Source organism: Macrotis lagotis, chromosome 1 (assembly GCF_037893015.1).
Source record: "Macrotis lagotis isolate mMagLag1 chromosome 1, bilby.v1.9.chrom.fasta, whole genome shotgun sequence".
Classification (NCBI taxonomy): Eukaryota; Metazoa; Chordata; class Mammalia; order Peramelemorphia; family Peramelidae; genus Macrotis; species Macrotis lagotis.
In genome coordinates, this window is record NC_133658.1 from 248840388 (window position 1) to 248862404 (window position 22017).

At 40.3% G+C, this 22017-nt stretch overlaps 1 protein-coding gene across 3 annotated transcripts in view; it reads right to left on the reverse strand.

Annotated features, from left to right (window-relative positions):
- Positions 1-224: 224 nt before the first annotated feature.
- Positions 225-22017, reverse strand: part of SLC13A3 (solute carrier family 13 member 3) — a 76406-nt gene continuing 54613 nt past the window's right edge. For 2 of the 3 annotated variants that reach the window (XM_074210153.1, XM_074210155.1), the window contains exons 9-13: positions 19771-19868; positions 17491-17603; positions 13399-13560; positions 8491-8628; positions 225-3329 (exon numbers count right to left, since the gene is read on the reverse strand). In XM_074210153.1, coding sequence (XP_074066254.1) covers positions 3144-3329; positions 8491-8628; positions 13399-13560; positions 17491-17603; positions 19771-19868 — 697 coding nt within the window. In that variant the 3' untranslated portion in view covers positions 225-3143. The remainder of the gene's footprint in view (positions 3330-8490; positions 8629-13398; positions 13561-17490; positions 17604-19770; positions 19869-22017) is intronic. The other variant, XM_074210154.1, reaches the window with a different exon arrangement.

Sequence of the window (22017 nt, forward strand, 5' to 3'; positions counted from 1 at the left end):
CCTGGACTTAACCTCTGGGATATTGAATCTATGAATCTGTTCCATTTACTACCTGTGTGACCTTGGAAAAGTCACTATCTCTCTTGGCCTGTTTCCTTATCTATAAAATGAGGATGTGCTTAATTATCCCAGCTCAGGTTACTGTGAAAGAGGTTGCTTTGTAAACCATAAAATGCAGTAGAAATAGGAACTGTTTCTATTTCAGTCAGATCAAACCACAGCAGTTTAAGATTCCAATTAAGATTTTTTATTGTATAGGTTTTATAATCAAGAATGCTCTGAAAATCAAGACATCTCAAGATGTCTGCAAATGGGCTCTGGAAATGGGCTCTCAAGTAGATTCTTGATACCCTTCCACCACTTGACACATAAGAAGACTGCAGAGGAATTGCCTCATCAACAGTGACTGCAATTAAAGGTAGACTGAGTTGTTTATTGATGTAGTTGCAGGACTCAAAGCCTTCCCTTCCCCTGGAAAGGTTGTGATAGTGGCTGTTTATCCACAGTATAACAAAGTAGTAGCCTCCAATTTCTCTCTCCTAGGATGGACATTTTTAACCCCTTTTATAACCATAGGATGGAAGGCCTTATCCCAGATTATACTAAAAATTAAGTAGGTAAGGTTGAGGAGGAAGGTAGGCACCCTCACAGGACTACTTATATTAAAGCCAAATAGAAATAAAAACTTGCTGCTATTTCCTCCAACCATCAGCCTGCACAATGTTAAGACCTCCTCATTCTTCACTGATCTCATTACTCAAAAGTTTGGTCTCCATACACAAAGTGTAAAATCTGCTATATAGAGACCCAGGCTTCAAATTAGGAAACTCTAGGGTACATAAGGGGGTTGGAGTAGATGAAATTGCAGGAAAATCTCCCTCCAGCTCTGATAGTCACTATTCTAAGAGTTCTTCCAATTTTTTTCATTTTGTGATGGAAAGTCCCTTCCAGTTGACCTTCTATGTTTTAAGGAGTCTTTCAGTTCTGACATTCTCTGTTTTAAGGCCTGTGACATAAAAAATGAAAAAATTAGTTCTTGCATTGGTTTCAGTTCTGGCATTCTATGTTCTATCATTCCTTCCAGATCTGACATTCTCTGTTCTAAGGTCACCCCCATCTGTGACGTTCTCTGACTCTATGGCTGTAAAGTGAAAAAGAATGATTTATAAATGGAGATGAAGAATAAGTGAAAACCACTGGGCCTACAAGTCCTTTCATTGAAAGTACAAAAATCAACCAAATGAAACTTTGTGGTAATCAGCAATTTTTCTCCTCTCATAAATTTAAATTACATAGTGTGTGCTAACTTTCCAGTAAGGTTCATCCCGCTGAAGGAAGTATGTTAGGAGGGAGAAGGTATGGCCCAGAAGGATTAGGACTCATTTCTCCTTTCCATAAACACTCCAGGGAAAAACCAGCATGTATGTGTGAAGGGGAATGAGAAAGTTACTGACTCTGACTGAGAATTCCTTGCCATATTGTGTCTCTTTCATCCTTTGTAACTGGATGCTCCCAGTGTGAGAAGTTATTCTAGTGCTTATTCTCTGCTGCCTCCCTATTTATGTATTCCAAAAATCTGCCAGTATCACAGTGCTTTGCAAAGAAATGAGAAGTGGTTTCTCTGGGCATATTCTCTTCATAACTCTGATCAAGACTTGATATTAGAATGAACCAGATCTGATCCTTTAGTTAAGAGTTCAGTCCTTTCTGCTTGAGTAGATCCTAGAGATGGCAGAGGACCCTTATCTAACATGTACAACTTGGACTTCAAGTCTTCAGATTATCTCCTGCTTTGGGGGATAAGTCCCCTGGGTGGGTCTTCTAAATTTATTGTTAATTCTCTTTTTAAAAGATCTGAAGACTAGAGACTATGCCTAAGGGATACCGACCAGAAAGACAAAGTGTTTATCCTGAAAGGAAAACTTAGGGAATGGAGCTCAAGTATTACTACCTTGAAATATTTAAAGATCTATTATATAGAAGTGAAGTGTGATTCATTTACTTTGGCTCCTGAGGGCAAGACTATGGGTAGATTTTGGCTTCATATAAGGGAAAACTTTTCAATAATTAGAGTTGTCCCAAAGTGGAAAAGTGCTTCCTTAGGAGGTAGGGGGTTCCCCAAGCAACAGTCAGAAAACTCTCAGTGAGATGCTGAAAAAGGAATTCTTGCTCAGAGAGGGTTATATTAGAAGTCTCCAAATTCCCTTCCATCTGAAAAATTCTGCCCAAGAGACTCCAGGGGCTTGATCTCTAAAGTCACCATACTTCATTTGAACTATTTCCTTGTTACATTGGCCTGTTTGAAGTGCCTCTATTTTCTGATTTGTAAAAGAGGGGACTTCTGAAATCTATGATTCTATGACCCCATGCTCAATTGATTATGGGGCATGAGGTGAACATCCTTTAAAAGAAATGCAAATTCTTCTCTATCAGATAATATTTTGAAGTCTGTTGTCCTTGATCTTCCATTCTCCTTTGGGCCCCCCCAAGGATTAGAAGTGTTCATGGCAGGATAGCTACTGATGGGTATTTAATGCTCTTAACCTACATTTGTCGGAGGCCATGTGCTTCATTGGAAAGGCAATATAGTATAGTGGACAGAGTGCAGCATGTGAAATCAAGAGACCTGGATACAAATCCTGCATCTAACATGTGTTATGACCATAGGTAAATAGCCTCCCACCTCAGAACCTCAGTTTCCTCATCTGTAAAATAGGCATGACAACACTCGAGATAGTTATAAAAAAACACTTTGTAAATCTTTGAGATTTACCCAAATCCTTCAATAATTACTGAAAAAGGCCTACAGAAACAAGGCCCAGCTGAATATCAATGGGAGATTTGGGGGTTAAGAAAGTAGCTCCCTGGAATATCTGATCCCTGTGCCCTGTAATGTGGGATTGGTGACTGGAGTGGAGGGTGGTGGTAGAAGAGGAATATATATCCTATGGAATGAGCCTTAGGCTCTGTAGAAGTCCTGAAGTTCTCTTTCCCCCTGGTAGTTATTTAATCAGAAACAAAATAGCTTGGCTGGTCAGTTGGAGATGAGCACCAGGTGTGGGGGATGCCCTTGTGCAGGGCTTGGCTGAGATGGGAAGGGCCCATCCCAAATGAGTCCTTCGAGCAACCCCAATGCAAGGAGCTCAGACATTGAGGAGGGGCTGAAGAGTGGTGTTGTACTCATCAGGGAGCAGTGTGGTGACATTGCTTGAGTGGTCCTCTGCCCAAGCTGGGAAGGTCCCCAACTGGAAGATGCTCTGGGCCCATGTATTCATGGCCAAGTTAAGCAGCAAAACACCAGCGAGGTTCATCAGGAGGCCTGTCCGAACCTGAAACAAATGAAATGCAGAAGATGCAAAAGGATCAACCCTAGACTGAATTCAGGAATCATAGGGTTGGCAGGGAAATGCAAAGGTCATCCTATTCAAACTTTCATCTTGCAAATGAGGAAATAAAGACTCAGAGCTATTATATGAGCTCTACAGTTACCACAGACAGACTAAGGTTCAAACCAAGGAAATCTGAAGCAAAGCCTAGGTCATTTAAATTGTCTAGAACTCAATCTTCTCAGCAGTCAAATGGGGATTATAACATCTCTGAGACCCTGAGCAAGTCACTTAACCCCCCAATTGCCTCAAACTAACAAAACAAAGTAAAAACCAGTGAGATTGTAAAACAGGGATTCTTAATATTGTTTATGTCATGGACTCCTTCAGCAGTCAGTCTGGTGATACCCATGAACCAATTCTCAGAATAATGTTTTTATGTACATAAAATAAATAAGATTATGAAAAAATATTTCTATTGAAATATATTTATCAAAATATTTTTTAAAACCTGGTTCACAGATTTCAAGTCAAAGAGAATGAATATAAGAGAATAAATGTAAAAGGCAGGTGCTATCAATACATTCATAAAGGGAATTGTGACTGTTTTTAAAGGAAAGATTGTGAGAACCTTAATAATTCTCTTAAGATCCATTTAAGGGCATTGCCCCATTGAGCTTGTTTAACTTATTTAAAGGTAAGAAGGTGGCACAGTGAACAGTCCTTGATTTGGAATAAGGAAAATAGCAGTTCAGTCTGACCTCAAATGCAAACACATACAGAACTGTATGACTCCAGGGAAGACATTTAACCTCAGTTTTCTTGACTGTAAAATGGAGAAAATAATAGTACCTATCCACAGTGTTGTGGTAGGGTTCAAACACTGGTAGAAATATTGGGTCAATATTGGTAGAAATACTTAGTACAGTGCTTGGGTCAGAGAAGGAGTTTAATACTTCTTCCATTCTCTTATTGCTGTTCCTTCTGAATACCTAACTCAGGCCCCTACCTAGAGTAGATTCTTAGTAAAACTTTGCTAAATGAATGAAATAAATGTATTCCTAATACAATTAGGAATGTGGAACATAGAAAGCAGAACCTGAGTGAAGGACAGAATTTTAGAACACACAACTAGCAAGGATGGAAGGCCCCCTAGAATATAGGCTAGCAAGGCTGGAAGGGGTCTTAGAAGGTAGATTAACAGGGCTGGTAAGACTTGAATAGAGTAGCAGTGCTGGAAGGAATTTAGAACACAAGACTAACAAGGTTGGAAGAGGTCTTTGAATGTAGATTAACAGGGCTGGTGAGACTAGACTGGAGTAGCAGTTCTGGAAGGAATTTAGAACATAGACTAACCTGATTGTAAAGGACTTCAGAACTTAGTAGGGCAAGAAGAAGACTTAGAACATAGACTAGCAGGGCAGGAAGGGGCCTTAGAACATAAAGCATAAAGGCTGGAAGGGACCTTAAAATACAGAGCAGGGCTAGGTGGCACGGTGGATAGAGCACCAGCCCTGGAGTCAGGAGTACCTGAGTTCAAATCCGACCTCAGACACTTAATAATTACCTAACTGTGTGGCCTTGGGCAAACCACTTAACCCCATTGTCTTGCAAAAGAAAAACTCTTAAAAAAATGAATACAGAGCAGCAAGGCTGGAACCTTGGAACATAGACTAGCAAGCCTGGAAGGGGCCTTGGAATACTGACTAACAGGGCTGGAAGAGACTTCAGAAAATAGAATTTGGTTGCAGAAAGGGATCTTAGAGATGATCTAATTTAGATTTCTCAATTTCTAGATTAAAAAGCTGAGGTTCAGAGAGGAAGTGACAAGGTAGCTCAGCTTGTAAAGAACAGGATCTAGAATCCAAGCCCCTTGACCAGGTTTTATCCCTGAGGAAATCTTGCCTCTCATGGGGCTGAATCTCCAAGCTGGAAAACTTTATTTGCAGTTAAACTTTGTTTGGCATATTCTGAATACCCCTTGGGAGGAAGGCAAAGGTATTCACTCCATTCATCTCCAGGGTGAATGTGAACTTGGCCCTGGTTGAAATAGAGGTTCCCAAGATTAAAGTAACAAAGGGTCAGAGATGTCTTGTGAAACAGGCCACTCTGCCCAGATGCCCAGTTCCAAGAGGTTATAAACCTGTGGCTGAGAAAAACTGGGTCAGATGGGATTTTGATGATCAAGTGTCTTTCGATCCTTGGAGTGGCAGCCTAGCATAAGTTGACAAATATTGAATCAGGAATCAGAAAATCTAAGTTTGAGGGATAATTCTAGTGTGAGTGACTTGTGTGTTCTTGGACAAATCCCTTCATTTCTATGAACTTTAATTTTCTTATCTCTTCTTTGGGAACCTTAATGGGCATCTCAGGAAAGGTACTTTATAATAACTGTAAAGCATGACAGAAACAAGATCATTTGTAGCTTTTGTTGGAGTTAAGTATTTTTGGGTGAAACAGAGGATGTGTTGGGGGACTTGGAAGACATAAAAGATCATATGACTTAGAGATAGAATTTCTATATCCTATGGTACAATCCTCCTTGTAGGCACAAGGAAAGGTTGTTGAGCCTCTCATCCTACTCAGTCTCCTCCTTTTTCTCCAATGTACACCTTTCTCCCCCACTATTTAATAGTATTTTATTTTTTTCTAATTATAAGCAAAGACAGTTTTCAGCTTTCATTTTTATAAGCTATTAGAGCTCCAAATTTATCTCCCTCAATTCCCTTTTCCCTCCCCCCAAGACAGCAAGCAATTTGATGTGTACAATCATGTTAAACATATTCCCATTGTAAATACTTTGATTTAAATTTTATTCTGTTGAATTTACTTGACCCCAAATCTTTAGAATTCTAGCAATAGCCCATTGTAGTAGGAAAAGCACAAGATTTGAGATCCAAAGCTGTTTAGTCAATTAGTCATGTCTGACTCTTTGTGATCTCATCTGAATTTTTCTTTGCAAAGATACTAGACTGGTTTGCCATTTCCTTCTCCAGATAATTTTACAAATGAAGAAACTGAGGCAAACAGGGTTAAGTGACTTATCCAGGGTAACACAACTAATAGGTATCTGGGGTCAAATTTAATCTCAGGAAAATGAGTCTTTCTGATTCCAGGCATAGACCTTTATCCATTTTGACACCTAGCTGCCCCTGGCTTCAAATCTTACTTCAGATATTTACTGGATCTTTGTGAATATAAGAAAGTCACTTCCCTACTTTAACTTCAATTTCCTTCACTTACCATCCACAAATTAAAGGATTTGAGTGACATGATCTTTAAGAATCTTTTTTAGCTTTAGCATTCTGTATTCTAAGAGTCACTCAGAAATGGAATTTTAAGCTGTATAGGGCCTTGCCAGCTCTAAATCCTTTGACTTTATTGATTTGATTTCCCAGGTGGGAGCCAGGAGGATGGCCATGTCTGAAAGGCAAGTCATCCAGGAAACCTGGAGCCTGTCCATTCCTGGGGTAATGTAGGGGGATGTTATCAGTACAGAGAATGGAGGTGCTTGCCAGAGGAAAGGCCCCCCAAGAGCTTGCAGCCCAGATTCAGGGAGGAATAATCCAGCACAAAGCCTCCCTGGAGAGAAGTTTACTGAGTGGGAAAGGCACTAATGAGTGTTCCCCAGGCTCCTGGCCCTGGTGTGACACTAATTAGCTCTTAAATAAGCTACCACTCTCCCGCCAGAAAGACCTGGAAACAGAACAATCAGAGGTGTGCTCTTTTCAGACAGAGGTTACTTCTCTTTTTCTCTTTTCTCCCCCTTGCCATCTGTCTCTGGAAGGAACCTTAAAGACCCTAGAGTCCAACCCCTTTCTACCCTTTTATAGGTAAGGAAACTAAGACATCCTCTTTCCCATGCATGATTTGATGAGCGTTTGTATAATTATCATTGTCTTGCACGGAGGCTAGGGGCATGGGGCCAGAATAAAACATTTATGTTTGGATTTATATTATACATGATGATGGCTTCAAAGACAGTCTGCCTTCTTCAACCTTCTTAGACTTAGGGGAAATACCAAAGCAAAGTTATGGCCCCCAGATATGCACCATTAAGAATTACTAGCACTTATATAGTGTTCTCAGGTTTGCAGGGCACATCATCCTTACAACCCTGGGAGATAGAGGTTATTATTATATAGATGAGGAAACTGAGGCAGAGAAGTTAAGTAATTTGGTAGGAAGAGAGAAGACTGATTTAGAGCAAGAAAAGATCTCAGAGGTCATTATCGAGTCCAACTCTATTTTACAGATGAGGAAGCTGTGACCCAGAGAGGTTAGCCTTCTTGTTCAGGTAGTAAGTAGCAAAGCTTGGATTTGAGTCAGATCTCCTGATTCCACACCCAGGACTCTTTCCATCACACCACACCAAAGACATTTGGTCTTAAATGATATTGTTTGCACTATTTAAGAAGGGAGAGATGTCCTAGAGTTATAAACTGGCAGAGGATATAAAACAACAGAGTAATTTGAAGATTGTCTAGTTACGCCAGAGGCAGGAGTTCTTAACTTTTTTGATGTCAAAGACCTCCGGCAGATTGGTGTTCTTCTCAGAAGAACAGTCTTTTTTTTTTTTTTTTTCGTTTTTTGCAAGGCAATGGGGTTAAGTGCCTTGCCCGAGGCCACACAGCTAGGTAATTATTGTCTGAGGTCGGATTTGAACTCAGGTACTCCTGACTATAGGGCCAGTGCTCTATCCACTAGCGCCACCTAGCCGCCCCAGAAGAACAGTCTTAAATGCAGAAGATTAAGGCAAGCAGCAAAGGAAACTGATTATATAGAAATGCACTAATCAAAATAATAAAAAGTCCAACTGCACAAATTCCTTGAAATTTATTCACTTTCTCCTTGGGAGTACATGGACCCTAGGTTGAGAGCCCTGACTGAGTATAAACCCTTCATTTTACAGTCAAGGAAACTGAGAAAGAGGCAGGAGCTTGTCCGAGGTCCTACAGGTAGTACTGAGCAGCAGAGATGGGATTTAAACCCAGGTATTCTGACTCCCAGGCCAGGGTTTCTTCTGACTTACTTTCATAGACTCACCACGCTACAATTTAGGTTTCTCCAACTCTGGAGGATCACTGAAGTGATAATGGTGGCACAGCCTCCCCTAAGCAATCTTCCCCTCCCTCCTTGCCAAAGCTCACTCTTAGGAAGTTACCATGTCTTTGACCAGCAGATGTCCAGAAGCAAAGGCAATGGAGTTGGGGGGTGTTGATACTGGAAGCATAAAGGCATAGGAGCAGCCAACTGTGCCTGGGATCATCAGATACAGGGGGTGAACTCGAAGGCGAATGGCCTGACCCGGGCAGAGAGAGGGAGGGAGAGAACACACATCACAGAATGACAGAGCTGGAAGAGACCTTTGAGATCATCCTCCTCATTTAAGTACAACCTCTTTGTTTAAATTAAATTATTTCTAAAAAGCTAAACATTGAGTGTCAATACAATTAACTAAACTCGTTTTTTTAAGTGCATTTAAATTAATTTCAACATATCTAGTATTTTTGTTTTTCAGTCATTCCCAAGTTTCTATCAGGATTCTTTATTTGTTGATTCATTCTTTTAGAAATGTTTTCTATTAAATTTTTGAGAACAGGGTCTCCCTATTTCACCACAGCTAGAAGTACAGCAGTCACTCATAGACTTGAATTTATTGCAGACTTGCTCTATAGCCAGGTCTTTTCAGCCAAGGCTGCTTCACCCTCCTTAGGGAGCCTGATAGAACTCTGCTCCTGAGGGTTCATATAGTGTCAGACTTAGTGAGGGCATCAATCTAACTTTTGCCAATGCAGTTCAAAACTTCTGAACTCAATCAATCTACCGGTCACAACCTGCTCCAGTATCAGGGATTACAGAAATATACCACCACATGGACTAATGTCTTCTGTTTCTAGAGAGGAACATTTCTAGTACATTCCTCCCCTGCTCCTCCTGGGGAGTCACCCTTATGACAAAAAAAAAAGGAAAGTTTTTTTTCACAGAAATTCACATTTTCTTCTAATTTTTGGCTTTTTTGGAAGAGTTTTATTTCTTCCTGATTTCTTGCAAAGTCATCAGCTTCCTTTAGTTTCATTTTGCATTTGAAGGAGTTATTTTCTTCAGAGAGCTTTTTTATCTCCTTTTCCAGCTGGCCAATTCTGCTTTTCAAGGCATTCTTCTCCTCATTTGCCTTTTGTTTTGCTTTTTGCATTAGGCCTAAACTGGTTTTTAACATATTATTTTCTTCAATATTCTTTTGTATTTCTTTCACCAAGCTTTTGATTTGGTTTTCATGATTTTTCTGCATTGCTCTCATTTCTCCTCCCAATTTTTCCTCCACCTCCCTGAATTGCTTTTCAAAGTCTTTTTTGAGCTCATCCACAGTCTGAGCCCATTTTCTATTTCTCTTGGAGGTTTTGGATACAGAAGCTTCGATTTTATCATCATCAGAGTATGTGTTTTGCTCTTCCATAGGACTAAAGTAATTCTCTATGGTCAGATCCTTCTTTCCAAGGTCTTAAGCTCTCTAGCCCGTGCTTTGATATGTAGATGACCACAGCATTGCCCTCTGCCCTGAGGCTATAAGGCGGGATCCAGCTATCTTAGTAAGGAAGCCTAAACCACACCCTGAGTCTGAATGTAGGCAAACAGCAGAGTCCTGCCCCCGGGAGAGCACAGAGATCTCTGCAGACTTCCCTTACCTTCTCTGGGGGTTCAGGATGCTTTCTCCCGATTCTCGCTGCAGGTTCTGTGGTCGGTGCTCCTCACATCACACTCACCCAGGTACAGCAGAGTTCTCTCCCCTTCAAGCTGATGCTGGTGATCTCTGGGCTGGGCTGGACTGGGCTTTGCTGAGCTGGGCTGGGCTGTGCAGTGGCTTTTTTCCCCACCCCAGGTCTTGGTGAAGCACACCTTTCCCGTGGAGGTTCTAAGTTATCTTGGACTGGGAAAATGTATCACTCAGTCTTTCTGTGGGTTCTGCCCCTCTAAATTTTGGCTAGAGCCCTCATTTGTTTGTTTTTTGGGGGGTTGGGGGGTCGGAGTTGTCGGGGAATGCTGCCTTCATGCCGCCATCTTGGCTCCACCCCCCAGAAAGTTTTTTTAAGTTCAAAATTAACCAACACAACTCAAAAGTCAGACATTATCTGTCATGTTCCTCACTCATGGTCGTCCATCTCTCCAAGAAAAGATGGACAATGTCTTCTTATATCTCTTCTCTGGGGCCAAGCCTGGTCATTATAATCTCACAGCATTCAGTTTCATGGTTTTTCTTGATGTTTCCCTTTTCATTGGTGTAGCCATTGTGCATATTGTTTTCCTGATTCTGCTCCCTTTTCATCACTTAATATTTAAGTTTTCTCATGCTGTCATTTTCCTGTTCATCATTTCTTACAGCATAGTAATATTCCATCATACTAGTCCACCGCAACTTGCTTTTTCCTTCCTCACTTGAAGAGTCTCTACTTAGGTCCCAATTCTTTTGTGCTGAAGGTATTCTAATGATTATGAGGTCTTTTTGTCATTTGACCTCCTTGAACTATAGCAGGGAATCTTTGAGTCACAAAGGTATGGACATTTTAATCTCCCCCCCTCTTTTTTTTTTTAACTAAATAATATTTTATTGTTCCTCTCTTCACATAATGTTCATTCATTCTTAGACCTTTTCTCTTATGGACTGAATTTTCTGGTTCTGTTTTTTATTATTAGTTTGCATTATTATCTTTTTAAATTAAATTTATTTTTTTGCAAGGCAATGGGGTTAAGTGACTTGCCCAAGGTCACACAGCTAGGTAATTATTAAGCATCTGAGGCTGAATTTGAACACAGGTCCTCCAGACTCCAAGGTCAGTGCTCTATCCACTGCTCTACCAGCTGCCCTTGCATTATTATTATCATTATTATTATTTTTAGTTTACATTATTTCATAAGTTTTCCAAATTTTTTGCATTTCTCATACTTATTGGTCATAATTGTGTCATAACATCCCATTTCACCATATTCATAATTTCTTTAACTATAGTTTGCTTTTTGTTTTTGCAATTATGCACAATGCTACTAAAAAAAATCTTTGAAACGATGACTCTTTTTGTTGTTTTGCTAGCACATTCTGATTATAATGGCAAGAATAGAATGATTTTTTGGTAATTTTTACTGTGTCCTGCTAGATTACTCTCTTCAAAAATTCTTCAAGTTTGCAATACTACTAGCAAGGTATAAGTATATTTTCTTCTCCCTCACTCCAGCAACTGTTGCTTTTAAGGTATTGATTTGATGCATGAAATGTTACACTACCCATTATTTGTATACTATTGATTATTAGTGAAGCAGAGCATTTTAGGGAGTAATTATGAACAATTTTTGTTTCTTCTCTTGAAAACTCAAATTTTCATTTTATAGAGGAAGAAATAAAACTTTGAGAAAAGGGGGTGATTTGCCCAAGCTAATCAACAGTAAATGGGGGCAGTATTCTAATTCTAAGAATTCAGGGCTACCAAATCCAAGTTCAATGCTATTTCTGCTCTCTCATGTTACTTTGGGTTATTGGTCTCTTTGATCTCTGGTGTATTGATTCCAACATGAGGAACAAGCTGTAGCAAAATTATGAAAAGAAAAAACCTCCCAATAAAAAACAACTCAAGACTAACAGCACAAGTAACATCACCTCCTTCCTTTCTCACCATTCTTTCTGACAAAGTATGGAGAATAAACTGGATTTAGATTTAAAGGGTCTGGATTTGAATTCTGATTCTGCTACTTAGTAGCTGTGTGTATGCTTATAAATAACATCCAAAAAGAATTTAAATATTTCAATAAATTAATATTCATATTAATAATGTATCATTATATTTAATAATATTATATTATATCACATAATTATTTAATACAACCAACTTATGTAATTATAATATTTAATGTCATATGTCCTGTTACATACTAAATTGTGTTTATTATATAAATATAATTTTAAATACTATTTTTAATGATTTAATAATTAAGAGTGTCAAACTTGACTAAAAAGGGTGAAAAATGCTCCTCCCACTTTTCTTTATAGAAGTGGATTATGTATATGAAAAACTGTATATTCTATCAGATTCTGTTGATTTGTTGTTTAGTTTTGAAGAACAATTTCTTTTCCCCCTTTTAAAATTTTCTTTTCAAAGACTAATTGTGTGTGGAGAAAAATGCAGAAATTAAAGTGATATAAAAACAAAACACTAAAATTATTTTTTTTTAAAAAAAGAGCATCAAAACATAAAGGAATGCATATGATGATCAACTTGTCAAAAGTGTTGCAGTTCAGTCACTTTTCACTCTGGTCCTACTCTCTTTGTAACTTCATTTGGGATTTTCTTGGCAGATATAAAGTGGTTTGCCTTCTCCGGTTCATTTTACAAATGAGGTAACTGAGGCAAACAGGGCTAAGTGACTTTCCCAGGGTCACACAACTACTAAATATCTGAGACTGGATTTGATCAAAGAGAGATCTTCCTGACTCTAGCCCCAGAAATTTATCCACTGTGCTATCTAGCTACCCATCAAGAGTAGGAAAAACATCTTTGGGTGGAGGGAGCTCCTTAAAATCAGATCATTGTGAACAAATCCCTTAGGTCTGTCTGTCAACAAGATTGCCTTGGTTTCTCCCAATATATTTTTCTGGTGGAAGGGCTGCTAGGTGGCACAGTGGATAGAGCACTAAACTTGAATTCAGGGGAACTGGAGTTTGAATCTGACCTCAAATACTTGCCATTTACTAGTTATGTGACCTTGGGCAAGTCACTTAACCATGATTACCCCACATCCAGGGTCCTCCAGTTGTCCTGATTCATATCTGGCCACTGGACCCAGATGGCTCCAGAGAAAAAAGTGAGGCTGGTGCCTTAGCACAGCACCCCCTCACTCAAATCCAATTCACGTGTTTGTCATGGCATCACCTCCCTTGATGTCATGGTTTTCTTTGAAAATGAAGGACAAACATTATTACTCTGATGGGTTAAGCCAGCCTTCCTTAAGGAGAGACACTCTGTGCCAGATGCACGGACTGGGACACAGAACAATAATTTCTTAGATCTCTTCTTGGGGAGCTTACCAGTTCAGCAAGGACTGGAAGAAAGATGATGATGGTAGCTGTGTTGCTAGCAAATTCAGTGAAGAAGGCAATCACCACAGAGATAAGCAGGACTGCAAAAGCTGGTGGAACACTCTCCAAAGGATGCAGCTGCCCACCAATCCATGCTGACAGCCCTGACTCCTGCCATGAAAGGGAAGAAAGAACCTTACCATTCACTCTTCCAGTTGAGTCTTGAGAAGCGCTTGGATAGTTCTACTCTAGCAATATGGCTACTTCCTCATTGGCAAAGGGACTAATTTACCAAAATGCTAAGGAATTGAACACCTCATGGACTGATTTGATTACAGATCCACATAATTCTTTGCATTTGTATAAATTAGAGAGTTACCATTGTTGTTAGGAAGACCTGAATTCATACCCTGTCTCTGACACAAAATGACTGTGTGACCTTGGGCAAGTTACTAGTGACAGTGTGACCCTGGGCAAATTACAATCTCTCAGTGCTCCGTACATAGCACTAAATTTCTAGGTAGCAAAGAAGGCGTTCCCTGAATTGATAGAGGGAGTTTCCTCATCTTGGACTTTGTTATATCAATGAAGTCACAGATCCAGTCTCACTCCCTATTATTTGTCACATATTCACCCTTCCCCAAGTTTCTTTAGCAGATAGCATTTTTTGATAGATAAAGAAACTGAAGATTCAGAGTTGAGAATTATCTACCTAAGGTCACACAAATTGTGTTGAAGATCTGGTTGTGAATTATGAGTTTTCTACATGTTGAGAAGGCTAAGATCCACTTGCCCTTTAATGTATGGTCTCCCTCCAGAGGACCTAGGAGAAAAGGATTGAATGACACTATGGACTGGTAGAAAGAGCATGGGAAATCTAAGTTTGACTCTTGGCTTTGCTGCTAGCTAGCTGTGTGACTTTGAGAATGTTCATTTCTCTTTCTAGAGCTAGGCTTAGAATCAGAAGGTGCAGGTTCACATCCCAGCATAGTTGCTTTGGTGGTTGGGATGAGTATGGGGAAAGGAGAGGGGAAGAACATGGATTTATTAAATGCCTACTATGTGTTGAATGTTTCACAAATAATATCTAACTTGAGCCTTTGCAAATTTTCACAAACCACCTGATTTCTCTGGGACTTAGTTTCTTTATTGTAACATACCAGGGTTTGACTAGATTCCCTACAAGGTCCCTTTCAGTACCATCATTTAGTGGTTCTGTGACTCTGTTGACCCTTTCAGATTTTGATCCTGTGACTCAAAGCTAATGAAGATGTAGTTGATGACTGGAGAGAGAACAAGCCTTCTCTCCTTCACCCCACCCCCCTGCAGATCCCAGGGAAAGGTAGATGAGGACTGTGGCCTCTGTCCCCACTCTGTCAGCCACTGACTCTGGCCCATGCTCTGGTATGGGATCCAATTAACCAAGGAGCAGGAGTTCCAAAGTGGAACGTTAATGACCATAATTTTCACTGCCTTGTGGGATGGCAGGGGGAGGGGAGGGGAGGAGATCAGTCCAAAGGTCTTCCCTAGAGCTGAACCCTATGACTGGAAGATTTCTTTCCCAGTGTACTGCAGTGTACAGTTCCATGTGCTGATTTTCCTGGGAATGAGCCAGGTCACCATCAACACCACCACTTTTCACCAGGTCTCAATTTCTACACAAAGAGAATGGACAGGAATATAGCTGGAAATCATGTGTGAGTTCCCTAAGAACAAAGATTTTGCAGCTTTGATAGCTCTGCTAGGCCAGTAGGCTGAATAAGACTGGTGAAATCATTTGATCTGGTGCTGCCATGGCAACCACAGGCAGGACTCAAAATTCAATAAAACTAGGAACTAATTAAGTGTTTGACCAAATGAAGCAGGTGAATGATGTGATAAATATACAATCGGTCCTAGGCAGAGAAAAGGTTCACAGGTCATAGACCTTAAGTTGATGGAGAGGATGGGGCTCTTCATAACAATGATCACAATCATATCCAGACCTCTCTTCTTTTGTATTCCACCTCTCTAACTCTAATGCTTCTGTTCTATTCTTCCACTAAACTGGTAGATCTATGAGGGCAAAGACTATGTTTTATCTAACTTTAGGATCTCCTTTGTCTGGCATGGGGTTTTATATACAGTAGATGTTTAATAAATGTTGGTTTGATTTGAATGATAATTTATATTTATATAACAGTTTAAGGTAAATAGAGAATTTTCCTAACCAATTTTTGCTGGGATGCTAATGCAAATATCATCTGTCCTCTTTTTTTTTTTAGGTTTTTGCAAGGCAAACGGGGTTAAGCGGATTGCCCAAGGCCACACAACTAGGTAATTATTAAGTGTCTGAGACCAGATTCGAACCCAGGTACTCCTGACTCCAGGGCCGGTGCTTTATCCACTGCACCACCTAGCTGCCCCACACTGACTTTCAATCTTCCTCTCCACAGCCTAGAGCAAGACACTAAGATTCAGGGATGCACTGGAAAGAGCAAGTTTGGTTCTCGGGCTGTTGTCTAGACAGGTCCTTGGCTAGCAGAGGAGAAAAGGGACCAAGATACAGGTCAACCTATATCCCACACCCCCAACCTCACCAAATACAATCACTTGCCAAAATGGGGTTTCCTATGGCTTGCTTGCCTCCCAGCCAAGCCATCTACTAGGAAGACAGGGCTAGTTCCACCATAATTGAGCTGGGTTGGGATACCCATATCTCCCCCCAACCTAGGAAGGATGGAAGTACCCACTTAAACTGTGTTCTTTCTGCTCAGAGGCCCTTCTGCCCTGAGGTCACACAGTCCTGATTGAGGGAGCACCCTGGATAGAGCCAGTGTCTATCTATCTGGCTTCCTTCCTACTTTCCTATCTCCAGACACTTGCCTTGGAGGAGCTACAGATCTCAGTTTTGGAACTCTGGCCCTGGCCTCATTATATTCTGATTGGTAAAAGCTCTTTCTTTCTACTTCTTACTCCAAGAATAGTAAAACCATGCTCCTATTACTTCTAGAAGAGGCTTACCAATCAACTCATTATCTCTGTGCCGCCCCCAAACGGCGACACAAAGTCTTTTCTGACTATTATCACCTGATGTATGTTATTAAAAATGTAAGATTCTTGAGGACAAGGACCGTCTCATTTTGGGGTTTATATATCAAGAACTTAGCACTTCTCTTGGCAAAGAGTAAATATCTAGAAAATTCTTATTCATTCCTTGATGACCATGGGTCACTTGAGTATTCCCTCTGGATCTCAGTTTCTTTATCCACAAAATGGAGACAATTTGGAAGGCTAGCATAAGAAAGGTGCTTTATAGACTGCAAAGTGTCAGAAAAGTGACCTATTATCATACACAGGGGGCCTTACAGTTTACACAAGCCTTTCACATCCATTATGTCATTGGATCCTAAGGACAACTCTGAGACAGGGGTCAGGCAGGTATTAACTCTGTCTTCCAGAAGGTGAAACCATTCCCTAAGAGGTTAGATGATTTAGCTAGTAAATAACTTGAACCCAGGGCTTCTGATTCTGCTCTTTCCTATATCATGGATGGTTACTGCAGACTTCTAATCACAGAGTCTTAGAACTAGAAAGAATCTTAAAACATAGAACATAGAATGTTAAAATTGGAAGAGAGCTTAGAACATAGAATACAGAATGTCTAGCAGGAAGGGTCTGTAGAGGTGATATATATTCAATCCCCCTCTCCCATTTCTCAGTGAGGAAACAGATTACAAAAGAGGAAATCACTCAGTCAAGGTCACACAGTTTTTAAGTGGCAGCACCAAGTCCCAAACTCAAGAATTACTGATTCTCAAATCAAGGACTCTTTTTAATTAAAAAAAAATCATCTCTTCTCTCCTTGGAAACCAGAATACCCCACCACCACCACAAGTAATTCTGAGGCTTTGGCCAAGAAGCTTCTGAAAATCAACTAAAGACTCCTGGCTTGGGAAATGTATGTCAGTATCAAAGATTTTCCCCTTATTCCAATCCCTAGAACCTCTAACAACCAATATCAAACAAAAACAAGCTACCCTTCCTCAGTCTGTTCTGAGATCAGGCCTCAGTTTGAGGGGTTGCTTAGGGGTTTCTCAAACACTGGGAGGAGGACATTACCTCGCATCCTTTGGCCATTGCAAAGCCCCCACCCAGCAGGAGGATGATGTTCCAAGGCACTGTCTCTTGGGCCTTCTTCCAAGACAGCAGGGGCTCCACCTCCGTGTTGGGAGCTGGGCAGAGAAACACCATCCCCACCCCCCCAGGAAATCACAATATCAGGATGCAGCTCATGCTTGGTAAAACCCAATGCAGAGTTAGGACCAGAGACCAAGAAGATGATGTTGGTTTTCCATAAATAATATCAAGATTTTAGGAGAGGCTATATGTTTTTTTTCCCAAAGTGATAGAACCCCTATCTGCCAAGTTTAAATATCTTTGACTAACAATAATATTTAAAGGTCTGTCATGTGAAAGGATTTAATTTATTCTGTTTGACTCTGGAGGGGAAAGGAGCAAGGGATGGATGTTAGGGAGGAAGATTTTGGCTCAAAGTACAAAAAAGTTTCCAATGAGGATAGGTGTACCCTTCTACTATCCTCTGCGTACCTCCCCCCCAACCCTAATAATACTAGCTCAGTTGCCATTCCTTGCATGTAACTCTTTATCTCCTTGGTCTTTCCTCAGGCCCGGAAGGTTCGCTCTTCCCATGTCTCTTAGCTTTCCTGGTGTTTTCAAAACTCAAGTAGTAGGAGACCCTCTGCTGCAAGTGCTTTCTCCTTCCAAAACCACCCCCAATCTACTCCAAATAAATTTTACTGGGATCTAGTTATTTATATGTGGTTTTCTTCATTCCAATGCAAACTCTTTGAACTCAGGGAGAGTGTTTTTGCCTTTGTTTGTCTCTCCCTTTGCTTAATAAAGCTCTTAGTACGTAATCAGAACTTACTTTATGGTTGTCTGGTCATCCTAAAGTGAAATTTGTGACTGTATTGGGAGGTGGATGGATTCCTTTCACTGGAGGCCTTCAAGTGGTTGGCTGACCACTTGGAATATTATAGAGAGGACTAGAGACCTCTGGGGCCATTTTCAACTTGAATATTCTATGATAGTAAGACAATGCTCACTTCCCTACAGTGCCTTTCTTATAACCCTCTGAGATAAATTGTTAGCCCCATTTCACAAATAAGGAAGCTGAGACTCAATAGGGGAGGCAATTTGCTTATAGTTCCAATTAGGAAATACTAGAGGTGGCACCCAAACCAAAGTCTCCTAAATGCAAGTCCTTAGTTCTTTCTATTTGTGAACTTCAAAATACCCAAACTGACCACATCCCACAGGCAGGAGAGATGCTCCTGAGATATCAATTAGCTATGTGCCCAAGTAAGTCTTAGACCCTAGAAGTAAGGAAAGGAGCTTGGGTTGCCCAGGTTGGATCTAGGAGGAGTCTAAGTCTCTTATGTTTTGGCTGGCTTCTTTATTTCTGAGTAACTGCCTACTTGGACCCTGGATTTGTTAACTTCTTCCTACTTTCTCCCAAACCTTTGGTGTACCTTCCTGGGTCCTTGACTTACCTTGACTAATGTGTCCTATAATAAACTTGTAGAGATCACTACATAGTCCTTTGGTCTTAGCATCTGTTAATACCACCTCAGAAACTCTCTCCAGTCTTGCTGTGACAGATAGGGATGAATATTTTTATACCATGGCCTGAATCACCTAACCTAAAGGTCTCTTACAGCTCTGACGTTCTAGGCCCTGAAGTTCCCTTCAGCCCATGCTATGTTGTAAGGTTCCTTCTGATTGCACCTGTCTCCCTCACTACACCCCTGCTAGGGTTTGATTAGGGGTGTGATTAGACTGGATGCTTTATCTCTAGCGGTGATATGAGTCCCTAGAAAGATAAAAAAAAAACACTAGGGTTTTGAAGTCTTAAGTCTTAAATCATCTATTCTGCTATTTACTTCCTGTGTGACAATTGGCAAGAATCATCCTATGAGCCTCGGTTTCCTCATCTTTAAAATGAGACAGTTGAAATCGATAGCCTTTAAAATCCCTCAGGACTCTAGATTTGTGTCTGACAGGGGAAGCAGTCTAACATATGGAAAGAGCCCTGGATCGCTAAAGAGCTTAAACTTTTAAAAATCTAGAAATAAGCACTGACTTGGACACTATCAATATAAGTAATTATGGCCCAATCAGCTTAATTATTCAGAACCTCAGTTTCTTTATCTTTAAATGGGTATATAATAATGCTTGAACTACAGTCTCAGGGCTGCTATGAGGAAAACACTTCTCATAAGCCTTAAAGGAGCAAGGAGAGGGTCTTAATGAATGAAAGATGCTGAAAACATAACTGTCAATCAACCCCCACTGAGACCCAAGTCTTGAATGGCTTACCTTTCAAGTCAAACCACCATTTGAGAGCTGGCTTCTGAGATGGGAAGAAGAACAACACCGTGACAATAGAGATGCCTGTGACTGCATCAGAAAGAAATCTACAAAAAAAAAAAAAAATCAAAAACAGGCATAGGGACCATGGGGAAGCCTGGGTATGGAGGGATTCTGTAAAGATTTATGCAAATGAGAATTTCTGAAAGGAGAGCTGGCATTCCTGACCATTCACAGGGCGCAGGGGCCATTGTCAGAAACTGGTTCTGCGTTGCAATCTGGGTTACACGCCTCCTGCTGCTGCAGCCTACAGGCTGCTGGCCTCAGAAACCTCCCAGAAAAGTTGGGAACTGACTGACTACCTCCTCTGAAACAACACCAGTGCCAGGGATTTAAACCCAATGTCTCCAATTCCAGGGCTTTGCCCCTTTTCCCATCTCCTCCTCATTCTCCCTCCCCAGGAGAAGAAATGATGTCTATTTAAAAAGGCATACATGGCAGTGAAGGAGGCTGGTAACCAATTTATGGGGACCATAAAATGACAGGAAGGACTAAAGAGATGGGAACAGGGCCAACTGGATAGTGGGGGTGGGATATAGAGAAAGCCTCTGGAGGTGTCCCCTTCTTTTCACATCCAACAAAAGCACTGTTTGAGTTGGGGAGAAAGTACTAGATTTGGATTCTGGGACCTGAGTTTAAATCCCAGTTCTATGAATAGCTATGTGACCTTGATTAAATCACATAACCTCTGGACTTTGATGAAGATTATTAGATTGCATAATTCCTATATGTTTTTCAAGCTAGAAATCTTATCTCCCATACCTCTGAGTAGAGATCAGCAAGAGGGTGAAGAAATTTAGAGAACAGTCTTCACCTTGAGTGAGAAACTGGAGAGGAGGGGGAGAGGGAAAGGAGAAGAAAAGGGGAAGAGAAAGGTGGGGAGACAGGCAGAGGGAGGGAGGGAGGAGGAAGAGGGAAGAAAGGGAGAGGCAGACAATGAATGAATGAAAAAGCATTATTATTACTATATGAAAAGTACTGTGCTGTGAACTATATATTTGAGATTAATGGTTGTTCCTTCAAGGGTTTATTGTTTTCCTCTTTATTTTAATGCATTTTTATCTTATAATATTGTGAACTTGTTCTTTCAAATGGCAGTGCAGGGTTCTTCTTTGGAATAACATGCAAATAGTTTTATAAATTTCTTGGATGAATAATATAAGGTAAGAGAAATCAAATCTTTAGAAGATGAACTTTGAGACTTTGCTTGAGAGGTATCATAGCATAGGGGATACAGCACTGATTTTAGAAGCATAGGACCTGGGTTCAAATACCAGCTCTGCTATTTACTAGCTGTGTGATTTTGGGTGTCAGTTAACTTTTCTGGTCCTCAGTTTCCTCATATATAAAATGAGGGGGTTGAAATTAGATGAATCCTAACATCCTATTTCACAAGAGTTGTTGACAAAGAATTATAATCTGAGTCAAATCCGTCCCTCTACCAAAACTATTATGACATACAAGTCAGCCTTTGAAAAAGAAGACCAAACTGGTCAGAGACTTTTCCATGTCATTCCTCTAGTCTAAACCACCATTCTGCTAAGGAACAGAGAGATAAACACTCTGATGATTTGAAAATTAGTACTCCTGGAGATCTAATATGTACTATGATCTCTAGGAAACATCTTATTAATATAATTATAACACAATTTAATTACAATTACAATAAAAATAAGTATTACAACTCATGTTTTCCAGACCATTTTAAGGTTTACAGGAAGGTAGTATAAAAATGTTATCCATGTTTTAGAAATGAGGAAATTGAGGCTCAGAGAAAGGATTACTACAGGGTCACACAGCTAGTGCCAGATTCAGGTGTTCCTCATTCAAATCTAGTCTATTTTCCACTACACTAATATGCCTCCCACAATGTTAAGAGATTCCAGATCCTAAGATAAGCTATAAATGGCAAGAAGTATTTTGTCCAGGGATGACTTTTCAGGTCCCTTGAATTACACTACAATTGCAGTTAAGGCTTTTTGTTCCTGCTCCAAGTCTATCCTTGAATAAAGATTCCTGAGAGAGAACAATGGACTGACATAGGCAACAACTGCCAGCTCTGTTACTCACTTGGGACCTATAACAAGCATAGAGGATTTGAGGGATAACCTTTGCCTGAGGTTTTTTTTTTTTTCCTGTTTCCCAGTTAGAAAATCAAAGATGACTGACAAGGTGGAGTCTTCTCTGGGCCTGTTT